General features: G+C 41.9%; 3 protein-coding genes and 1 long non-coding RNA gene across 5 annotated transcripts; 2 read left to right on the top strand and 2 right to left on the bottom strand.

Moving 5' to 3' along the window:
- The first annotated feature begins 1,412 nt into the window (after positions 1-1,412).
- LOC124179614 (allergen Cr-PI-like) lies at positions 1,413-5,009 on the top strand. Its single transcript, XM_046564200.1, has 8 exons — positions 1,413-1,524; positions 1,881-2,221; positions 2,297-2,581; positions 2,698-3,119; positions 3,180-3,700; positions 3,804-3,940; positions 4,010-4,265; positions 4,532-5,009. The coding sequence occupies exons 1-8, from the start codon at positions 1,452-1,454 to the stop codon at positions 4,846-4,848; spliced, it is 2,352 nt and encodes a 783-aa protein (XP_046420156.1). The 5' UTR covers positions 1,413-1,451; the 3' UTR covers positions 4,849-5,009.
- A 211-nt stretch (positions 5,010-5,220) lies between these two features.
- On the top strand, positions 5,221-18,747 carry LOC124176063 (synaptotagmin-15-like). 2 transcript variants are annotated; one of them, XM_046556874.1, is made up of 7 exons: positions 5,467-5,532; positions 12,084-12,175; positions 14,893-15,195; positions 15,765-16,066; positions 16,395-16,550; positions 16,676-16,908; positions 17,314-18,747. In XM_046556874.1, the coding sequence occupies exons 2-7, from the start codon at positions 12,091-12,093 to the stop codon at positions 17,504-17,506; spliced, it is 1,272 nt and encodes a 423-aa protein (XP_046412830.1). In that variant the 5' UTR covers positions 5,467-5,532; positions 12,084-12,090; the 3' UTR covers positions 17,507-18,747. The 2 variants fall into 2 exon arrangements, with proteins under 2 accessions (XP_046412840.1, XP_046412830.1); XM_046556884.1 differs by lacking the exon at positions 12,084-12,175 and having other exon boundaries at positions 5,221-5,532.
- LOC124176116 lies at positions 15,901-16,367 on the bottom strand. Its single transcript, XR_006869304.1, has 3 exons — positions 16,337-16,367; positions 16,109-16,245; positions 15,901-16,029 (listed from the first exon to the last, which is right to left on the bottom strand). It is a non-coding gene; the product is annotated as an uncharacterized LOC124176116 (long non-coding RNA).
- On the bottom strand, positions 18,570-20,952 carry LOC124176096 (troponin C). Its single transcript, XM_046556947.1, has 3 exons — positions 20,818-20,952; positions 19,404-19,824; positions 18,570-18,906 (listed from the first exon to the last, which is right to left on the bottom strand). Exons 1-3 carry the CDS (start codon positions 20,818-20,820, stop codon positions 18,878-18,880), a joined length of 453 nt encoding a protein of 150 aa, XP_046412903.1. The 5' UTR covers positions 20,821-20,952; the 3' UTR covers positions 18,570-18,877.
- Positions 20,953-21,418: the final 466 nt, after the last annotated feature.

Raw genomic sequence — 21,418 nt, 5'->3', positions numbered from 1 at the left:
TAACGGTATCCACAACGAATAAAAGAACTGCGATCGCCGAGAGAAGCCATATTCCCTCGTCTCAAGTTTATCACAAGTTTTGCACCAGGGGTAACCGATACTCATAAAAGGTTTCGCAAAGTTATATTCCATCTCAGGAATTGAATAGGTACGAATAGAATGGGGTCAAAATTGGAGACGGTTAATATTTTTTCTGTACGTGAAATTATTTCATCAGGCTTCGTGGCAATATACAAGAGAAATGCCATCGACTGCTGGATGTGCCTACGAACACCAACATAATATAGATAAAGAAAAAACAAGATGTGTTTATTGATGCGTTTCCGAAATAACAGTATGGAATTGAAACTTTAAAAACATTTTTATTTGTCCCTTAGTTGTGCCTTCAAGCAACAATGTATTAATACGAAAAGTATTGAATTTTTTATATTTAGATTACGAACTGCCACAATTATCGCTTGCAGTCGTATTAAAAACTCTTGTGCATGCTGTTTCGAAATCCATGACATGCGGTGAACTCGATATCTAATCGTAAATGCAAATTAGTAAACTGCAACAGTTGCAAGATTGAAGCAAGCTGATTGTGAACCAAATCTGCTGAATTGCGATAAATGAGGTTGCAGAATTTTTATCTGGACCCGCCAAAGCTTAGTGATAGATTATTAATATAATGTAAAAAATAAAATACATCAACCTGATTATTGGCAAAGATACACCGTTGGGACTTATAGTTATTGTTACTACACAGTCCTTAACTATTTTTATTTCTAAATAATAGTTCTGGGTACAAAACGGAAATAAGTTTTGTAGCTGTATTCACAGAATCTAGTATGTTTTACGATTTATTTTTATCCTTGCTACATGCATTACATTTCTTTTCACTATCGCGACAATTTGGGCTTCATTCAACTGATGAAAATTCATTAAACTAAGTGAGCAAATTTAATTTCGCAATAACCCGAAAACATAGCATTTAAAACTATAGTCTCACTAAGTAGCTACTTTTACCATATTTTCTTGTAATTCCAACGTTACCTAAACCGGTATTGTGCGGATACCCATTTTACTAGAATTTTTTAATAACTTATACGGAAAATGAAATTTTTCGGAGTGCATGTAGTAATTGCCCTGTAAGGAATGGCTTACCCGTTCTGTCTACTAGATATATTTCTACATAATAGTATGCTTTGAACAAACAAGAGGCTAGAGGGGAAAGGGTACGTATAATCTCCTTCTCTTACGCAGCTATCAGACATATTAGCGACGGAAGGTGCATTGGTGTTGAGAGGGAACTATCTCAAAAATAACGAGAATATCTCCAGCACAGAAGGCAGTGAATATCACCAAGGGTCGTCAAAAGTTCAAAGTGCGATAGGGATGCAGCCAAGGCAGCTGGCTAGTATATAAGGTGAGCAGCCCCCGATGAAAGGCATACAAACCACTGTATCAAGATGCGTCTCAGCTTCTGTTTGTTGGCCCTCGTGGCAGCCGCCACCGCAATTCCTCAGCTGGCAAATAAAGCTGGTAAGTTTAATTTTACATTACTTAAAAAATAGCACCGTCTTCGATCCGCTTTGCCGGAACAAAATTGATCCCACATTTATAATAGTATTTTTCCGTGTAGAGCGAATGCTCTCTCACCTTGTTTTAACCAAACTGTGATCACGTGTTTGTCAACGAAATTTCACACGGTGTTGTAAAAGCTGACACAGAGTCGTTGAAATAATTATATGTCCTGAAAACTTTACCAACCCGAACTTAAGCTGTCAACCAGATTAAATATGCACGTCGAAAAGTTTCTCCAGCACCTTCCAACAACGTGTAAACTTGTCTTCCGTACCCTCATGGTCTATAACAGTCTATGGCATTACATTATTCAGGCAATGTCGACGTACTGAAGAAGCAGCAAGATGTTCTCTGGCTTTTGGAGAACCTATTCCATGAGATCCCTAACGAGGAGCTGCGCAAAATCGGCCGTGACTACAACATTAAAGAAAACATTCAACTGTACGATGATCAAAATGCCGTCAAATATCTCATCCGTTTTGTTGAGATGGGTCGCATCCAGCGGAAGCGCGTCCCGTTCACAATTTCGTCCACCGAGTTGCGCAAAGAAATTTCTCTTCTTACCAGGACCCTCGTGACTGCGAAAACCTACGATACGTTCCTGAAAACCGCCGCCTGGGCTCGTTGCATATTCAACGAAGCACAATTCTACAAGGTAAGTTTGACGCGGAGAAACCGACCACTGCACTCTGAAGTAACAACTTACCGACACCATATTTACTCCCCGTAGGCTTTCAGTGTGGCAGTATTGCAACGCACCGACTGCAGAGGCCTCGTCCTTCCGGCACCATACGAAGTCTTTCCATACTACTACATCGACAAGAGGGTGTTGAAAGAGGCTCAGGACCTTCGCGTTCGAACCCTCGAAAAGGGCCAGACCGCCACTTACGTAATTGCATCTAACTACACTCCCTACATGACCGAGTACGACAAGAAACTTGCCTATTTCACTCAAGATGTTGGACTCGCCTCATGGTACGCTTTCTTCGGCATTAGCGGATGGATGAAAGCAATGGTGAGTCAATTGTAATTCCAAGCAGTCCAGATGGGATGTTATTCCTCCCTTAAAATACTATGCTGAATTTTTTGCTGGGAGGATGGTTTGATGAAAGGTTCCTTGTCCTCTGACAGAGTCAAGCAACAAATCTGGACTTCACCCAGAATTACGAATGCGAACATTGTGAAACCGCCCGCGGATCCATGTTCTACTACATACACCAGCAACTTCTGGCTCGCTACAATCTTGAACGCCTGAGCAACGACATACCGACTGTGAAGGAAATCGAATTCACCCGCGTACACGTGCCTTTCAAATCTCATCTTTCTTATCCGAATGGCCTCGAGATCACAGGACGTAGTTTCAATTATGATTTGACACGCGAAAAGGAAGATCTTTTCAAAACCGTTTTGACAATCGAGAGAAGGCTGCAGGACGCAATTGACAGTGGATTTGCCATTTCGACCCAAGGAAGCCTTTTGGCTCTGTACGAGCGTAAGGGGCTGAACATACTTGGTGACATGATTGAAGGCACCGGAAAAAGCATTAATCCCAGGTAAGCGAATTGCTACTGTAAATGGATGCTTTTTTTCTGACATTAAACTCTGCCCCAAAGATATTACGGAAGTCTTCAAGCCGCTGCACGCGAACTTCTCGGTGGTGCGCCTTACACGAAACACTTCTGGGAGCCACTCCCTAGCAACCTAGAGATCTATCACACCACTACCCGCGATCCAGTGTTCTACGAGATGTGGGAGCGCATAATCCGTCTGTTCAAGAGATGGCAAGACGCTTTACCGAGCTACACGAAAGAAGATATCATCTTGCCCGGTGTTACCATCGAAAGTGTCAAGTTCGACAAGCTGACGACTTACTGCGACAAATTCGTGGTCGACATTGACTCGGCTACAACTGTTCCGCATGGCAAAGAAAACCAACATGTCAAGATCATGACAGCGATCGACAGAATTAATCACAAACCGTACACGTTCAAAATAATCATTAACAGCGACAAGACCATCAAGGACGCCATTGCGAGAGTTTACGTCGGCCCCAAATACAACTACGATGGCAGCTATGTAAACATCCTTCACAACAGAGATCAATTCGTTGAAATCGATCAATTCGCTTGGGACAGTAAGTATAGAAGAATTAAATTTGCGAATCCTAATCGATTGCTTCGCAGCCAGTAGCCGTGCCCTGAGGTTCAAACATTTAATGCCTCAATTCTGCCTTGCAGTCAAGGAAGGACAAAATGTCATCACTAGGCACTCCATTGATGCTCCAATGCGTAGCATTGATGCCACGACCAAGAAAGACCTATTCCGTAAGGTCCAGGAAGGCCTCACCTCTAATCAGCTTTTCTACCCTGACATGGTACGGTTCGCAAGTATTACCGTTACACGGTAATTTCATGAAGAGAAATAATCATTAATTTTTTTCCAGATCGCGGAAGCTTTCGGTTTCCCCGAGAGGCTAGCTCTTCCTAAAGGTAAACGCAACGGTATGCCACTTCAGGTTATGGTGATCGTCTCTTCGCCCAAACAGCCTACCCTATCTTACAAAGCGGTTGTCCCTCCGAAATTCCAAACTTATCAGAACGTAGAGTATCCCGACATCGATATCACGACAGAAATTCGCAATGAAGGATGGACGCATGATTACCGTAGCATGATGCTCAAAGAAGAAGGCGTCTTTTACAGTAAGTTGTCCCGGTTTCCGTATCTTCTCGTACGGTTAATATGACTAAAAAAAATAAGACGAGTATCGTTAGGTTATTCCGTCTTCACTTTTTTTCTCTATTGTTACGGTGTTCTTACACGACATGTGAGCAATTTAACATGTCTAAACACTCTCGAATACGAATGAGACTTTTTCATCGGCGCCGTTAACATAGATTCATAGAATATAGGATAGAGTGTCATACAAACTTCTTAACTAGAGTGCTAAACAATGTCTTTTTTACAGACCGTGACATTGACACGGATACCGTACATCGAAGAACAGACTCATCGAACGTCGATACTGACCGACAAGCTGCCCAGAACTACTATGAACGCCGAATGGATCGAACTGCCGATGTTAAGTCTGCGTACCTGACCGAGTACTACCAAAAGAAGGACATAACGGAGGTCATTGGTGGTGCTGTATCCTTGGACGGTAGACCACTCGGCTACCCTCTCGACAGAAGGCTAGACATGGAATGTCTTAATGTTCCTAACGTTAAGATGGTCGACGTCAAGGTCTTCTGGGAAGGAACCAGCTGCTGCGGAAGTTGCAATTAGTTGAACAATTCTCACCGAATCTCTTCCTACTCGTAACCAGACCAATATGCACGACCCGGCTTTATTCGACTGTTGTCCCTGTTTCACACTTATACTTTACTCTATAAATTTAATAACCGTATACTATGATAAATAAACGTTTTGACATTGCAATATGAAAATTTACCGTCTCGTCTCTTTCACATCTCACTGATATATTGCTGCATCGCTTCACTAGTAGTGTAAACAAGGAATGAACTCATTGTCTGTTTGAGAATGAACATTTCACTGGGATTACAGCGGCAAGTCTCGTTGATTCGCTGCTCTTTTCACCTTGTTCGTAGTGGCATTGCTGCACCTAGAACAAAAGTTAAGCAGATTTCGCAAGTAGTCACTGTGACGGAATTCCGGAACTCGTCGTGGTACTCAAATGGCAAAGGATTCCGTGTGAAAGACAATTACCGCGGAGATCATCTCCCCGCCGCATCGCAAAAGGTCGACATTGACATTGGAGCCAGAGCACATGAAACGGCTGTTAGAGGATATCGGAGTCTGAGGACGACGGGGAGAGCGTGCGCCAGAGGACTCCATATCGACGCGCAAGCACAGAAACCCGCGGCTGAATGGTTAGAACAGTCGTGGCTGAGCAGTGCGCGCGGGACCTTCGCTCGAACAAATTCCATTCTGCAGGCTACTACCCACGAGGTGAGTGTGGTTCCTGTTCGTCTTCCTGTTGCTTCAATTTCCCATCGTTAAATTCAGGGCATACGTATGACCGTTTAAAAAAATCGCCACCGAAATTCCGCGGTTTGTATGTCTTTATTTCGGTTACGGAGAGGAGGGTGGAGAGGGCTGTAATCAAGACAGCACCTTGTAAAAAAATGCGGTATCAACTTGTACAGAATATTTTTTTATGTCAATCCAACACTGTTTGATGTCAATCTAATACTGCTCGTCGTCTATGCAACACTATCTGCAGACGTTCAACTTCCGAATTGACCACGAAAATTGTTCGGTAGTAGTTCACACCAGCCACTTTTGGTGAATTTTAACACGGTCAATTTTTTAAAGTGTACGGGGTTTGATCCTTGCGAAAGTTATATCAAATAGGAAGAGCATGAAAAGCTACGCAGGCCGCGTAAGATCGCTCTTAGTAGGCGTATTATTAACCCCGTGCTAATTAATAGCTCGTTTTACAAAATTATACGTATGTATGTAACTATCCATGTAACTGCATGAGCTGTACACACACCAACTGTTCGAGCTTCGATGACTCCTTGCCTTCATCGGGTGACCAAAATTGAGTGAAATTCAATAGAAGTTGACGCGTTTATCGTACATTTAACGCTAATTTCGGTATGGACTATATTTGGACGTACGTCTTTAGATTATTAATCGCTATCCACAGGGTGGTTAAGGAAAATTTCACTTGTACGAAATATCCGAAATTCGCGAAATTAATTATACCGAGAAAAGTATCTGAGAGTCAACTCTAACGGCAGAAATTCTCAGTGACACACGCTGACAGATTGGACAGCCAGTTGTGCATTCGTGCGGAAGACCAAATGTCCCGAATAAATTTGAAGTAATTTTGTGAGGACGATCTACCGATATCCGTTCAGGATTTCTGGACTATCTCACCCTTTTCATGCTCGAATAAAAGCATCTGGTCCGAAAAATAACCATAAGAATCTGAAAATAGGAAATAAATATCACATATTAGTATAAATTACATCTGCTGCTTTTCTATCTTCATAAATTACGATTATACTGGATTCGCTATCGAATTCAACCATTCTTTGTACCCGCGTTACAATGTGTAGAAATCGAAATTACTACATGGGTGGTTTTATCACGTCATTTGTAACGCATCGAGGAATGAATAGTGAGAGAAATTCCACAAGTCGAATGAACTTTAAGCTGGTCGTACTAGTTTAATTGCGTTCAACTTGACAATTCTCAATCCATTTATGGCAAAATTACTTTCCTTGGATGTAGATTTCACTTGAAATTGACAAAGTCCAACAGACGAGACTGGCTGAATGAGAGTATACTTATGTTGTACCAATAATACCTGAACTCTCGACGAGAGTTGTTTATCCTCAAAATGAAAAAATAAAATTTTTATCATTTTCACCGAATTCTGCGAGCTGCTAATTAATTCCAACGTCCTTTGAGTGAACACCGCTTTACCTCTCTAGGCAAAAAGTACAGTCAAAGAGTACATCCAACTATCAACTTTCATCAACAGGAAATGCTGCCCCTTGCGGTTTCCGCCCTTTGAAATCCCTTGTGACTAATGAAAGGACTTGGTCAGAGTAATTGCAATTCGAGTCGGACGTTTACTTGACCTGCTTCTATTATACAGTGTACAGACATTAAAACAAGATTCTTTACTTTTTACTTTATTAATTCACCATTCCGCTGTTTGTCACTAACAGAATATGCAATATGTCGAATTACACAAAAGTTCAGGCGATTAACTATTACAAGTGTACATAGTCGCATATCGACAACAGTGCAAACATTATTGCCACTCTGCAACAAAGAACAGTGTTAAACTGATTATCTGTAAATGCCATAGCAAAGAAAAGGAATTTCCCAGGTGAGCATGATTATTCAGCGAACCTTAAATTTGGAAATTCATGAGGGGCATATTCATCACATAAAAGTATAACGTAAAAGATACACCATCTGCAAGTGTGTATCTATGTATATATACATATATATATCCTTCATATTTTTCTGGCTAAAAATCAAAGAGTAAACGTAAGATCAAATTATATGGTTCGTGTACCAAGTTAAATGGAATTTCAAACATTGCGAGTGGAGGCAAGTTAAATGGTACTCATTTAATAGGGTGGCGCGTGTATCCCCCTCCGTATATCAATACCTAGGCGAAATAGAAAACCCAATACGATTTCAAGCAATTAGCTCGACGAATGCGAGCCACTTGCTAATGGTTACAAGCGTTGCCCAAGGATTGAGATTGGACGTAAATCTCGAATTGAACTTGTTAAAGAGTCTTTGGTACTTCGACTAGGGCAGGACCAAGCCGACGGGCGCTAACTGGACGAACTTGGTACTAAATCGTCTGACAAAGTTATCTATACATCTAAATTTCAGTTAGCGAACGACTAAGTGAGCTCAACTGCCGCGCCACAGGCAACGGAGTATGGTGTATACAATTATACATATATCTTATAATATGTAATCCAATAACGATTACGATCACTCTAAATTATTCCTAACTATTACAACTGCGCCTTGAGAATACTGTGTTTCTTTACCTAACGGCTCTCTCTTCAGACTGATTGACATTATTAGCATCAACAGATCGGTATATTCTCTACGGAAAGAGGGAGAGAGTGTGTAATGTACGTATGTTCGAAAAACATGGCCGTGAGTTATGCGGTAGTATGTGACATAGAAATTTCATACTACGCGAAATGTCTTCGCGAATCGCGTGCCGATCCTCCGCTGCAAAGTCTGTTTACCGTCAAGTATGAAATATGAATTTAAAGAAAGTTTTCCTATCAGCCGAACTATAATGAGATGCAAAGCCCTCCGTTCCCTGTAGCCCGATGTTTCGTCTCTCTTTAAGTCCGTTCAAGTTGAACTTTTCAATCCTGGTGCTGGATTCTGTCCTTCGATGTCCGGCTATTTCCGAGTTTCATAAATTTTGGAAATTCCTTGAAACGCTAAATCCATTTCACATTTCGGCTACATTAATGCGTACATAACACGTCCTCATTCGCATGGGGCAGAAAGTGTACTTGAAATTAACCCGCGTAACATGGACGTAAAATTCAACGTTTCAAATAGCAGATGGATTTTAAATAAACTTTTCCGTAAGTCGCTCACCTCAGCTAGTGCAGCTCAGCCTCATACACGTCGGCGTTGAATTTTTTACCTTCAGGATCGTGAAGCCAGCCTCGAACCAATACCGGAAAGAGTGCCGTGAGAAAAAGTCAAGACGCAGATACGCACGAGCCCGAGGAAAGCCGTAGGAAAAGATATTGAATATTCAAACCTTGAGGAAATGTTGAAAACTGAAAATGGCACGGTAGAATAAGTCTTAGAACTTGGGTTATCTCGTTAATTAACTGATCGATACGACTGGGGGATGATCCGCTGAACATTGATACTGGCTAATAGGCACATGTTTGCCGAGAAGCGTTAAACACGTCTGGTTAGGGTTCGACGGTACGAATAAGCGCGCCAATATTTACTGCAAGGGTTGAACCTCGCGAGTATAATATATACTTTCAATAGATATAGACGGCGGATGCAACGTATAGAGTTTCTGAGCACCCGTCCCAGAGCAAACAAGGGAGAGCAACCTCGATATTCAATCCTGTTACGATACAAAGTACACAATAATCCAGGTTTGCCCCTCGAAACTCGCCACAGTATCCCGACATGCGGATTATCAGTCCCAAAAAGTAGCGATGAAATCTCGTAGCTGCGAGTTCTATGCAAATAAAGTCACACCGCGGTGCAGAATACCTAATTTTTTCGTTCATCCCTGCTGCCGTGACGCTACATATTTTAACGTTCAGGCTCGAGTTGTGGAGGCAATTTTTTAAGTTTACCTTCTCTCGGAAATTTCCCCTGGTGGTAGAAAAAATTCGAATACCAAACTGACGCGAATTGAGGTTTTAAAGTGGACGATGAAAACGAGACTGATAGTGATTGAAATGCGTTTCGGTATTGCGGTTTATACCAATTGCCTTTGCAGCGGAGCTAACGGCTCGGTATTCGTAAAAAGTAGCCCTCAAAGCCGACGGAGATGATCTCGCATAAATTCCCGCAACTCCGAGTGTAAGCCATGCTGATCGTGAAACTCCAGGCGATTACCAGAAAGCTTGCCTGAAAATAACTTCGAAGTAGGAGAGACGGTCGGATATCTGTACTGAATGGACGAAATAATAGGTTTCGTAAAAGAGATAGAAGACGTAACAAATTATATCGGGCCCAATTAAAGGACGAGAATAAACAAATGAACTCAGCTTTTCACGTAGTTTGAAGGACTTTAAAAAAAGGATGACAAATTACGCAAACAATCGATGTAAATGCCAAATGCGGAGAACAAAATCTCGTTATCCTCGCTAGTTAACATTTCATCGATTGTCCCGAATCGCCGTAACCAGAATGTGTGGCCAATTATTGCAAATGACAATCTCGTACCGTTTCGTTCACAGGCGAGCCGTTTTTGATTCTAAATTGTGCGACTCCCCGTAAAGAGGGATGAAATTGTCACGTATTATTTTCCTGGATCGAAAGAAAAATTTGGAGTCCTGCGTTTCTGAGTGTAATGGGTAAAAATACGCACAGCGATTTTACGGACACGGAGACAGCAAGGCACCGAATTCAATTTCATTGAAATCGATATTAACATCTCTTTGAAAGTAGCCAGCACTTACGCGCCTCATGAAACCTCGATCGATCAATTTTGCCATCACGGTAAAATTAGTTTTTGCGGTCAAACGGAACCGGAATGCAGCCTCTGCATTTTTTGTCACAATGGTTCGTCGGCGTCAAACGGTTGATAAATACCGGCCCGAAAATTAAATCCACTTGGTCGAAGAGCTGCTCCAATACTGTGGGTTAGAAGTTTGAGAAAGTTCTATAATTAGTCTGCACGCGGTTACACGGGTAACTATTTAGTTACCTCATTGGCAAAGGAGAAAGGGAATCGTGATAATAACCCCAGGATACGCGGTGTTGCGTTAGGATACTCGATGCCACGGTAAGGATTATGAAAATAGCGAAGCTGGTGCACATGATCAATCAGTGTCCCACGTCCTTACTCTTGATATCCGTAGACAGGTAGCGCTTGTCGAGTAAAGTTTTCAACACGATCTGGAAATTACTACAAAATTTATTATGCCAAGCTTGATTTAAATAATCTTGTTAAATTTCCACATCCGCGTTAGATCCGTCAATCAATCAGGACGATGATCGACCGATTCGAAAATTTGAAATTCAATCAGGTGCTGCGGTGCAAAAATATCCCAAAAGGGACAAGCTTAGCGGACGTGTTCCTGCGTAAAAATACGATGTGACGAAAATAGCTTACACGTCGCTCGGGAGAAAGAATGTCGTCACATTGATCTTCCACTTTTCAGAACATGGCACGTTGAATCTCCGCGCGACTCTAGGATTCTAACGAATAATGGTTTTGTCCGTACTCCTTGGGTGTCTCCTCCACAAAGGCTTGTTGTCACTGGATCCTCTAATTTACCGTAACCCACAAAGTTCATCCATACGAAGTCAAGTTTTAGGTTCCTGGGGGTAAACGTGGACCCGCAATTGAGGGTAAATCAACATCTGGCAGTTTGATACGAATTAAGAAGAAAATAGGGATGGTTCAGTTCTCTTCGTGAAAGAGAACGCCAAAGCGTATCGTGGTATATTTACGGGAGATATATTTGTAGAGCCTTGTTCTTCGAAGTTGCAGAAATTATGCTTAGGAAAAGAAGAAAAACTATTATTCGTTGGATTCCGGTGTACTTGACAAGCTTTCGGGAAACCAGTTTTCCGTTTGCGGTACAACGGTGAAATGCTAATATTCTTTTTTCGGTGGAATCCGAGGGTGCCGAAAGGGATTGAATACCGTTTGCAAAAAGCTTTAGGGTGCAATAGCCAAACAAATTCGATCATCCTATCCCGTTCCGTTCAAACATGGTCCGTGTATTTCAATTTTCCCTTCATCAACAGGGGTTATTAAATAGCTTCAATGCATGTATCAACAGCGAGTGTTTCGTGAAATTCCCTTAATTGCACCCGCGTAAAAAACCTACAAGTTTCGACGAATTCGTCTCGACGCAGTGAACCTCGCATTGGAACATCAAAGTCTAGTTTCGTTTTACTTTTTTCGTGAAAAATATATTGGATTTTCCTGCTACGTCACGCATCTATAATTCAATGGTGAGGAAACTACAGTTCTCTTGACGTATCTTGTATATGTATAACTGCTTATGGACGAATCTGCGGAAAGTAGCATTGAATTTACGCGTTATTCTGACGATAGAGAGCTTACAGACCACGGCTTATAATTTATGGTTTTTTTCAGTTCGTTGCAATTTCACAAAGCATTTCGTTCGGTTGGTTTTGTTAACCACAAGTGAATAAGATTTGTTAAGTTTCGGAGCGTGGTCCGAATTATCTTCAAGTCCTCACTTCAGAATTAGTGATTCATCTGGTGTTCCTCCTTTATTTTTAAATTGCGTGATATTTTTCTGGTTCCACAGATGAGAGATGAAGCTTCACCATATTGACGACGGGCTCCCATTCAGCAGAAATGCAACGCACGGTGCAACAACAGATGCAATCGATACTGTTGGTGAGTATTATTGAGGCAATCAGCGCATAAACTGACTGATAGTTCAACACGCTGATTACGCGTACCTTGATTTTAACATCCCCTTTATTTTCTGCCAATCAGCTAAGTAGCGCAAGGTTAGAAATGGAATAGAATGTTCAAGTTCCGCAGTGCCCGTTACACCTCGGAAACACCCTTTCCATTTTATTCACACTGTCACAAGATCTAAATCTAACTGCAAAGGTCCAAGTTATACCGGTATGTGTTGTTTCTTTCGCTAGAAATCTGTTTAGGAATGACTTGAGGCCGTTTTTTTTTTAATAAGATCCTCCCTCCCTCCCTACTTTTGGCCCGTGTACTTGCAAAGTTTTGTTGCAAACGGAAAGTTCGTTAGTGGCACCATTTTTCGTGATTTTCGTGAAATTTCAGTTCGTGAAAATTTTCTTATTCGTTTTCTCTTTTGCACGTTATCCCTGTTTCAACTCGACAGCGACATTGTATGGTGGATGGACAATAAAACTCCGCCAAGAATTTTTCGTTTCACATTATTCCTAAATTTCCAGCAAAATTATAATCAACGGGTTTTAAATTTTTCATGATGGGATGCAAGGGTTGCCTTTCGTTCGGGAATAAAACATTGGACTCAACAATTTGTATAAATAAATTCGAAAGAGTACTAACAACGATATTCTGACATAGCTTGAAACTTTACACAATTTATAATTTATGCCGCAGTATAACTCGACGAAATCTGCCTATAAAAATACTTCACGAAGTAATGATTGATTTGGACCTGAGTTTTAATTAGTTATTAAAATAAAAATACGGCATGAAGAAGTCGCACAGAAGCCGCATTCACGTTGTTTTACATGAATGGACATTAAACTATACAAAACCAGAATATCCAATCGTGTTACGGTAAATGCCGTTCACTTAAATTGTTTTTATCAACAACTTCCCTTTTTATGTCAAATACCGGGAGGTCGCCGTTATAATCTGAGACGAGCAGAATAAATTCTGAGCGCTTGTTCAACCCGCTTGACGCCACGGCGAGAAGGTTTTATACGCCGCGTGGGCGAATTTTTTCGCGACAAAAAAGTGCTGTTTATTCGAATCGGCAAAATGAGGCGTTGAATTGTAATATCTTTGAAATCTAAAGGAATGTAAATTAATTAGAGAGAAAAAGAACTCGACATAGTTACAGTCGGCATCGTTAAGTTAAATGTCAATAATACGTATTGAATGACACGTAATTGAGATGAATAATTGAGTTTCCTAATTAAACCTGTTCAGTTGATTAGTAAACTCCCACTCGCTCTGTGTATAATACGAAGTATTGTTTGCCCTCTTTGTTGCAATGAGGTCGGTTTTTGTAATCTTTCTGGCCGTCATCAACGTACGAAATAAGGGGCGATTATTTTTCAGCGAGAAACATTAATCGATAAAAAAACTTGACTGCCCCCGACCAAAAAAAGATAGAAAAAACATAACTCGATAACTCACACAGCGAGTATAACCGATCCGTGGAAAAGATACTGGGCAAACTTTTGTCATAATAAACAACAAATAAAAAAGCTCGTCGAACGTGATTTCATTCGTATTTATTCTTTCCCTCTGTTCTTTCCTTCCATTTATCTCATAGTATTCAGCGAACTTCCTCCGGATTATGTTTGGGAAAAAGGCACGGCACAGAAAATTAAGGAAAGTTTTTTTAACGAAAGTATTGGACGTGTTTTTAACTTCGTCCAATTATCGAGCTTCTCGAGCGCGAAACAAAATTCGCGAGTAGAATTTTATCTCCTTGAAATCTGTAATCCCATCTTTTATTTTCACCTTATCATCCGTTTTGTAACGTTTCTTTTCTTCTAACAGTTCCCAAATCGAGTTTGTGGCGTAATGGAAGTAACAAAGAATATTAAAGGAAAACCGAAGCAAAAAACGTTGTCGGCAATTATCGTATATAATCGAAACTTTGTTTCGGCACAGTTTGCAGTACGGAGCATTAGTTCGTGTCTGATTCGCATCACCATTCAAACACGACGCAGTATAACAGCTATAAAAATTCTAATTTCCTATTTTTCCGAACGCAGACGATCCGTTCACGACGAAATCATTGACACGCTGTATTATAAATAAGAATTATTTCCGTGGAACGCATTCTGCATAAAGGATGCTCGAAAGCGAAAAACTGAAAGGTACACATCACAAGAATAAAATTAACCACCGACCCTCGAATTATTGTACCTACCTTGAGAAGATAACTTCGTTTATCCGGACGTAGGGTAATCCGATCACAACCACGGTAAAACTGCAATAATATCAAGTAGTAGTCTGACGGCGAGAACCGTGGTATAAAATTCCCATGGGAAAGAATGACCCAATTGCTTTGGATTATCGCTGTATAACAATGTGGGAAAAGGTAGCTTAGTACACGCGGCTTCGTCCTTGTTTGCAGAAATATAAGGGTATTCCTGATGGCTCGTATCGCAACCGCGCGTTTAATTGATAATTAACTCACCCTTGCCCCGTTGTAATTACCCTGTGATAATTGAGAGGTTTCGAGGACCTTGCTCTTCGACGAAAAAAGCACAGGTAGTTTTGCATGCCCCTGGGTATTTACTAGGCTTTTTCAACCCTCTGCCCAATTATACCCCGCATCAATACCGTATCTCCCCAAGGCCTTGCAGGCTTCTCTCCGACGAAACTCACGCGCTTACGTTACCATTGCGGTGTTTCAGGGGGGGTCCTGTACCCTTCCATAGGAGCTGCAACCTCTGTGTTGCTCCTGGTGATAGGCGGGACGCTTTTCGCCCTTCGCCGTCGGCTGAAACAGCCGTCTTCCGTCCCCAGCTGCGAGGGCATAGTCGTCTACCCCTCCCAAGGACCAGCGCCAACCTTCGTCACGAAGGACGTCGTCTTCAACCTACCGATTCTCCATTCGGCCAACTCCACGAGCGACATATTAGCCGACCTTGACCCCGAGGACCTGCCGCTTTCCATGGAGAGGCCTCAGCCCCGGACAATACGGTCCAACTCCTTTGGTAAATGGAATTTTATTTCACGAGAGGAGTTTCGGTGACGGTCGTTAGAAATTTTTCACGCGCATTTTCGGAGCCACGAACATAATGTAACGTTCAAACCCTTTTTTCACCTGAATGACGTATAGATTATTTATGCAAAACACGTATATATTATATATAGCCTGGGCACGCTAACGGTAACCTCTAGTTTTTAACAATTTGTTTCATGATTTTTTACCTTTTCTCCCTTTTTTCACTGCTCATGCCAAATTATTTCTCCGAGTGGAGTTACACTTCCTTAACAATGGTGCAATTTACCGAAGATTATCCATGCCTCAGGTCGTTATTCCCAACACGGCCTCTTTGGTATTTATTAGCAACGCTTTTATTCCACCTCGTATTATTCGCTCACAAAACTGCAGTTTAAGTCCTCCTCGAGGAATCAGGAACCACAGGTTACACCCTAAAGTCTGAACCCTCCATTACGCGAACGCTTAAAATTTTCGATTTTGAGATTCCACCGAATTGCCGGCTCCACGTGATATCGACAAATAATTAAACCCAACTTGGAACTGTTCTGACCTTATCAGGAAGCTACGGCCTCGGAGGATCTTTGGGATGTTTAGAACCTGACCTGTACAAAGCGACGCCGACTGAAGATCCGTATCCAGAAGGTCACATCGGTCGCATCTGGATGAAGCTCAGTCACGAGCCAAAAACCGAACAGCTCACGGTGACACTGATGAAGGCGCGAAACCTCCCTGCACGCCCAGGAGGAAGCTGCGATCCTATGGTCAGACTTCACCTGGCTCCTGGAGATCGCCGTCACGTTCAGTCACGCCAGAAACGAAGAGACTGCAATCCGAAATTCGACGAGACCTTCGTTTTACAGGTTCTCAATAATCACATGAAAATACGCATGGAATTCAAGTACCTCGTACTTCGTTAGTATTTTTGCTAGCGTAGCTTGAACAGGATCGGCATCGTCGCGAAGCTGGTCGGTTCTGGGATAATTTCGATTTTGGACAGTTGATTTCGCGACAGCTGGTGAATGCGACACTTTGAAGTGATCTGAAATTATCGAACAAGTACATACACCTTATCAGACTCGTAGCGTGTTGAGTAACGAATGTATCTTGGGTGGGAGATTTTTTTTACTCACGTTCGGCAGATATTTTTCTTTACAAAAACGCTGATTTAATTGGTATCGTGCCACACAGGTTCCGAACGGTGATCTGAGTGGAAAAACGTTGCGGATATCGGTAATCGATGGCGGCCGTCCAAAGAGAAATTCGACAATTGGTTATGCGGCCGTGTCTTTGGAAGGGGCTCTTCCCGACGGCGAGCCGAGAATATTTCAGTTGGACCTAGACAAAGTGCGTATTTCGAATAAATGACGCAGTAATTAGAAATAACAGAAGACAGGTATTAAATCAGCTTACGGTAGAATGAAGATAAATTCAACGTGACGTTCAACTCGGTTTTGAAATGACCCTCACAGGAACCGCCGGATCACAGTGCTCGCGGGGAAGTTCTACTGTCACTCCAATACAACGATCATTCCGGTCGTCTGACCCTGACAGTTATGGAAGCCAAAGGCCTGAGGCAAGGTGTCGTCGAAGTATGCGCGAGAGCGACCTTATCCAAGCACTGCAAGCCCCTGAAAACAAGGAGAACTGCTCTTGCCAGGCCCAGACAAGGGTGTTGGCCTTTCAGCGAGGCTCTCCACTTCCGGTAAGCACGTTATATCCTCCCTTCCTCTCTCTCGTGGATACTTTATAAATACCTCTCGAGCCCCTTGCCATCAACGTCCGGTGTTACTTCTCACCGTTGACACGTTCAGAATCAAGCCCGAACACAATTTGCCTAACATACGTGAAGAAGCGTGCCTCTGACTTACTGATCCATTTTTACTTTTTACATTTCTTCACGTTTCTAGTACTAGGTCATATTCATGCGACATTTTTACTTTTTTTAGAAATCGTTCCAAATGAAAATAGCTAAGAGCAGCGCGTATATACATCTCAGGTCGGTTGTTGTATTTTTTTCTACGCACTGAGCGGAGCCCTTAGTCCCCTGACTTCGACAAAGACCTTCCATTTCTCTCTCTTTCAACTTCTTTAAACCTTCTCGATTTAGGTTGAGCGGTCCTGATGCCAGTCTAACGGGGTCGTTAACGGTGAGCCTTCTTGCGCGTGGTACCAAGGAAAGAGCCCTGGGTCGAGTGGTTCTGGGACCTTACATGTTTGCCAGAGGTCCGGCGCTCGAGCACTGGACCGCAGCTTTTTCAAAACTCCGAGAAGCAACCCAGAGGTGGCACACGCTATCGTAATACGTTTTAAATAACACAACATACGCCCATGGAGTGTCGTTACTTATTTCCGTGATCGCTGTGACTATAATTATAATTATTGTTGTTATCATTATTTCCATTGCCCCATTATTGATAAGGTACATAGAAAAAAGAATTTGTAGACTTTAGGTACCAAATATAGCGATCAAATGTGGCTAGAGATATTTCGTTCATTCAAATAAACACTATGTAACACAAATTTTTGTGTTTCGATCGATTGTTTTGATGAATGAAATGATGTTTCCTGACATAAAAAAACACATCTTCGTCATATTTGGTAAAATCAACAAATCCTTGGTCTGTGTCATGTGATGTAAGCTATGCCTATACTTGTCTAAACGTGAAATGTCTACTACCAACATTCAACAGAACTCTTAATGGTGATAATTAAACCCTCATTGGATATTTTATTAAATTTTTCAGTGATATTATTTTTGTTAAATCACATGCTAATTTCTAAGAAACCTTTCCACTGCACCGAAAGGTTTGACATCTAAAAGGAAATGGTGTAATATTATCGATTTCGTAATCGAGTACAGCTGATTTCTTATTTTATTTACTTTTGCTGGTATACTTACTTTGGAATTAATCAATTTTAGGCACCGGTTACACTTTAATTAATGAACTACGGCAGTTCCAAGTATATATGTGTGTGTGTGTGTGTGTGTGTGTGTGTGTGTGCGTGTGTGTGCGCGTGTGTGTGTGTGTGTGTACACATATGCATAATGTATATGAAGTAATACGTGTCGTGTTAAATTAACCTACGGGACGAAAGGTACTCGGTTGAAAGCTGGTTGCCGATTGGTCGACTGGCTTTGAGGATCAGGGAAAGGTCCACCAAACAATGTTGAATTCAACAGATATTTGGGACCAATTTCTAGACCAAAGGTATCAACAACTCTTATTGCAGAGTAAGTCGATAAGAGAACAATGTGAATTTATTGATATATTCAATATTATTCAAGTCAGTACGCAGATAAAAATGTGTCAGAAGGCAAATTTATGTATAGTGTTCTAGCAGATTGTACGAAAATAAAATACCTATATTGGAATAATATTTATTACATGATCCGATTGGTTGCTTTAGTTTAATTTCATTTATGATTTATGATATTAATGGATATATGTACATGTTTGTGACGCCGACCCGATCACGCTAGAAGTATGGCGCTGACAGGTATATGCGTTTATTGAACGGAACCAACACTCGTGCAGGAGTCCGTGGCAGTGCAGCTCTCCGGGCTTTCGGCTGGCTTTATGCCGGATCATTGTCGATGTTACTTGGGCGTAAAGATCTCTGAACGCTTGTTGGCACGGGAATTAATTAACCGAAGACGTTGGCCACGATCCTTATTCACCGGTCATCATCTCCATGAATTCTGCAATTACACGTATCAAATGTTACCTCCTCGTTTCACGATTCGCTATACATTTTTAACCCCCGGATACATTTCTCAAGCTACGAAACCGCGCGTGTTATTTATAACGTCTCTAGTTGCAAAATTAGAAACAGTTGCCGTGCGATATTCATCATACCCACGAGTCTCTCCGACCCCGGTATTCCACACTCGTGTAGGTACTTCGTTTTCACTTTAGATTCCTGTTCCGATTTCGTCAGGCGTCTCACAAGTGTTTACGGATCATTCAAAGGCGGCGTGGAATTTCTTTCAAGATACTTGCATAATCTTTAAAGTTAGGTCGTGCCATTGAATGACTCGGTCTTTCAAATTCAACAATCAATTTTTGGCAGTTCTAATCTTACAACTAGGGGATCGGTGTTCTCACTTGGGAAACCTGATTGGGCACTTGGTGTTTTTTCTCTTTTCAGAGTTTAATGTAAGATTTCAAGTGAACTCTGCGATGTCTAAATACTGACCATCGAAGTCAACGGTGCCGGAACCGTCGGTATCAATTTCAGCAATGATACCGTCGAGGTCACGGTTGGTCAACTTGTCGTCGAGAGCGGCGAGGATCTCTTTGAGGGTAGCGGTGGTGATGTAACCGTTTCCTTCCCTGTCGTAGAGACGGAAGGCCTCCTTCAGTTCTTGCTGCATGGCCTCGGCGTCTTCCTCCTCAAGGAATCGCCCAGCGATGTTGCAGAAACCGTCGAAGTTCACCTTTCCGCTACCCTCTGGGTCGTTTTCCTCGATCAGGGCGTTGAGGTCCGCGTCGTCGAACAGCTGACCCATCGTGTTCAGGATCGTGGCGATCTTTAGGGTCTCAATGAAGCCGCTCTTACTCGTGTCGAACATCTGGAACGCTTTGCGCATAACAGCCATTTTCTGGTCAGCTTCCTCCTGTAAACCAATACGCTCGGTGTAGATTAACGCGTTCAATTCGTCTGGAGCACCTCTTATTTGTTTTTAAAAGCGAAGTCGATAATGGACTGACAAAGTTATTGAGTGCTACTAATAAACTTCGGCAATATTCGACCTTTCTAAATTCAGCAGGGTAAGCAATAACGTCAGCTACTAAAATATCTGAAGTGCGGTTGAAAAAATGTGGTACGCGGATTATGCAATACATTCCCATAAAATTGGTCATTTACTTTTTCACCAAATTTGCAACTTTCATTGCTGCATTGTACACAAGAAAGATTGGTTTAACTCTGCTAGCCAAAATATTCAGCATAACGAACTGCAGGATATTCAACTCACAATTTGCTACGTACTGTAGAACAAGTTAAAAGATTTTCGTAGAAAATTCAACCAACAAGCAGAATAATTTCGAGTAACATATGACGCCGGAAGTTTCAATGCAAGTGTTGTCGTTTTTTGTAATAAGGATTTAACACCTCCTCCTACACAGTTAATAAGTAGATGAAGTTTCAAGGGATCAATTCTCCGCTTCGGCGTCCGCGTCAATCATTACTATTTACCGTCAGTACTTTTGGTCACAATCACGAGACCTACAGTATTCCTTCTCCTCGTTACAATGGATTTATGGACATGAGCAAACAAATTGATTAAATCCAAGTTACGTTAAATTGAGTAAGACACTGCAATCGCGAATTGAAAAATAATTGTGCATTTAGATCTTGACGGTACAATAAATTTATCTCGACTAATGAGGAGGAAATCCGTCCTCGGATACGTGCACTTGTATCCTTGTGCATGTTTCGTATTGAAAAACGGAGGCTTTCCTTCACTCCCGAAATAATTTTTCCGCGGGATTCGTCGCGGGTCTGCACTGATATAGTACCGCGTCACGGATAAGAAGAACACGATTTTTCGAAATGATAATTGTTGAGGTGTTGCGTCTATAGGGTAAAAAAAAAAGGGATCTCTTACCATGGTGGCTAATGTGTTGTACGACGGACGGCAAATACCTGAAGAGGACTCCGGCGGGGCGGGTTTATGTATACACCGTGGGCATGCGGTAAACCAGCTAGAAAGACACGAGGAATCCCGACGCACTCTCCCCGTTCCTCCTGTCTCTCCCACCCCGGCGAGAGATCGAAAATAGAGCGAAAAATGAAATATATTATAAGTATACGCGGCCGCTTCCGTATAATGGACGACGCAAGGCGACACCGAGTCGAGGAGGTTCACCGTGGGATAGGTGATTCCAAAAATCTTCCATCGTTCACACGTTACGTACCCTTGCGGGTTGCACTAAATAGCCGATTTCGAATCGGAGCTTGTAGTCGACGCGTTAGACGGATTCCGATCAGGTACTAAATCTGGCTCCTTCGTTTCCTGCAGGTTAACACCGCCCACGAGATCAACATTGTTTGTATCTAGTTGACATTAAACTCGTCGTCACCCCGGTTTATGTTCGTAAATTTGTTTCTTTGAATAATAACAAAATATCACTTTACTTACGTTAAATTTTACAGAACATGAAAACGAATTGTATAATTGAAGATGATCATATTTTTTCACCAGCAGT

This window comes from Neodiprion fabricii, chromosome 1 (assembly GCF_021155785.1).
Source record: "Neodiprion fabricii isolate iyNeoFabr1 chromosome 1, iyNeoFabr1.1, whole genome shotgun sequence".
Taxonomy (NCBI): Eukaryota; Metazoa; Arthropoda; class Insecta; order Hymenoptera; family Diprionidae; genus Neodiprion; species Neodiprion fabricii.
Note: the sequence above shows the minus strand (reverse complement) of the source record. Positions and strands in the feature narration are given on the sequence as shown.

Coding starts and splice junctions, on each gene's coding strand:
- LOC124179614 (XM_046564200.1), top strand. CDS start 1,452: ATGCGTCTCAGCTTCTGTTTGTTGGCCCTCGTGGCAGCCGCCACCGCA. Junction 3,701..3,803: donor CGATCAATTCGCTTGGGACA/GTAAGTATAGAA, acceptor TCTGCCTTGCAG/TCAAGGAAGGACAAAATGTC. Junction 3,941..4,009: donor AGCTTTTCTACCCTGACATG/GTACGGTTCGCA, acceptor ATTTTTTTCCAG/ATCGCGGAAGCTTTCGGTTT.
- LOC124176063 (XM_046556874.1), top strand. CDS start 12,091: ATGAAGCTTCACCATATTGACGACGGGCTCCCATTCAGCAGAAATGCA. Junction 12,176..14,892: donor AGATGCAATCGATACTGTTG/GTGAGTATTATT, acceptor GCGGTGTTTCAG/GGGGGGTCCTGTACCCTTCC. Junction 16,551..16,675: donor TTCAGTTGGACCTAGACAAA/GTGCGTATTTCG, acceptor TGACCCTCACAG/GAACCGCCGGATCACAGTGC.
- LOC124176096 (XM_046556947.1), bottom strand. Junction 18,907..19,403: donor CGGCACCGTTGACTTCGATG/GTCAGTATTTAG, acceptor GTGTAATTGCAG/AATTCATGGAGATGATGACC.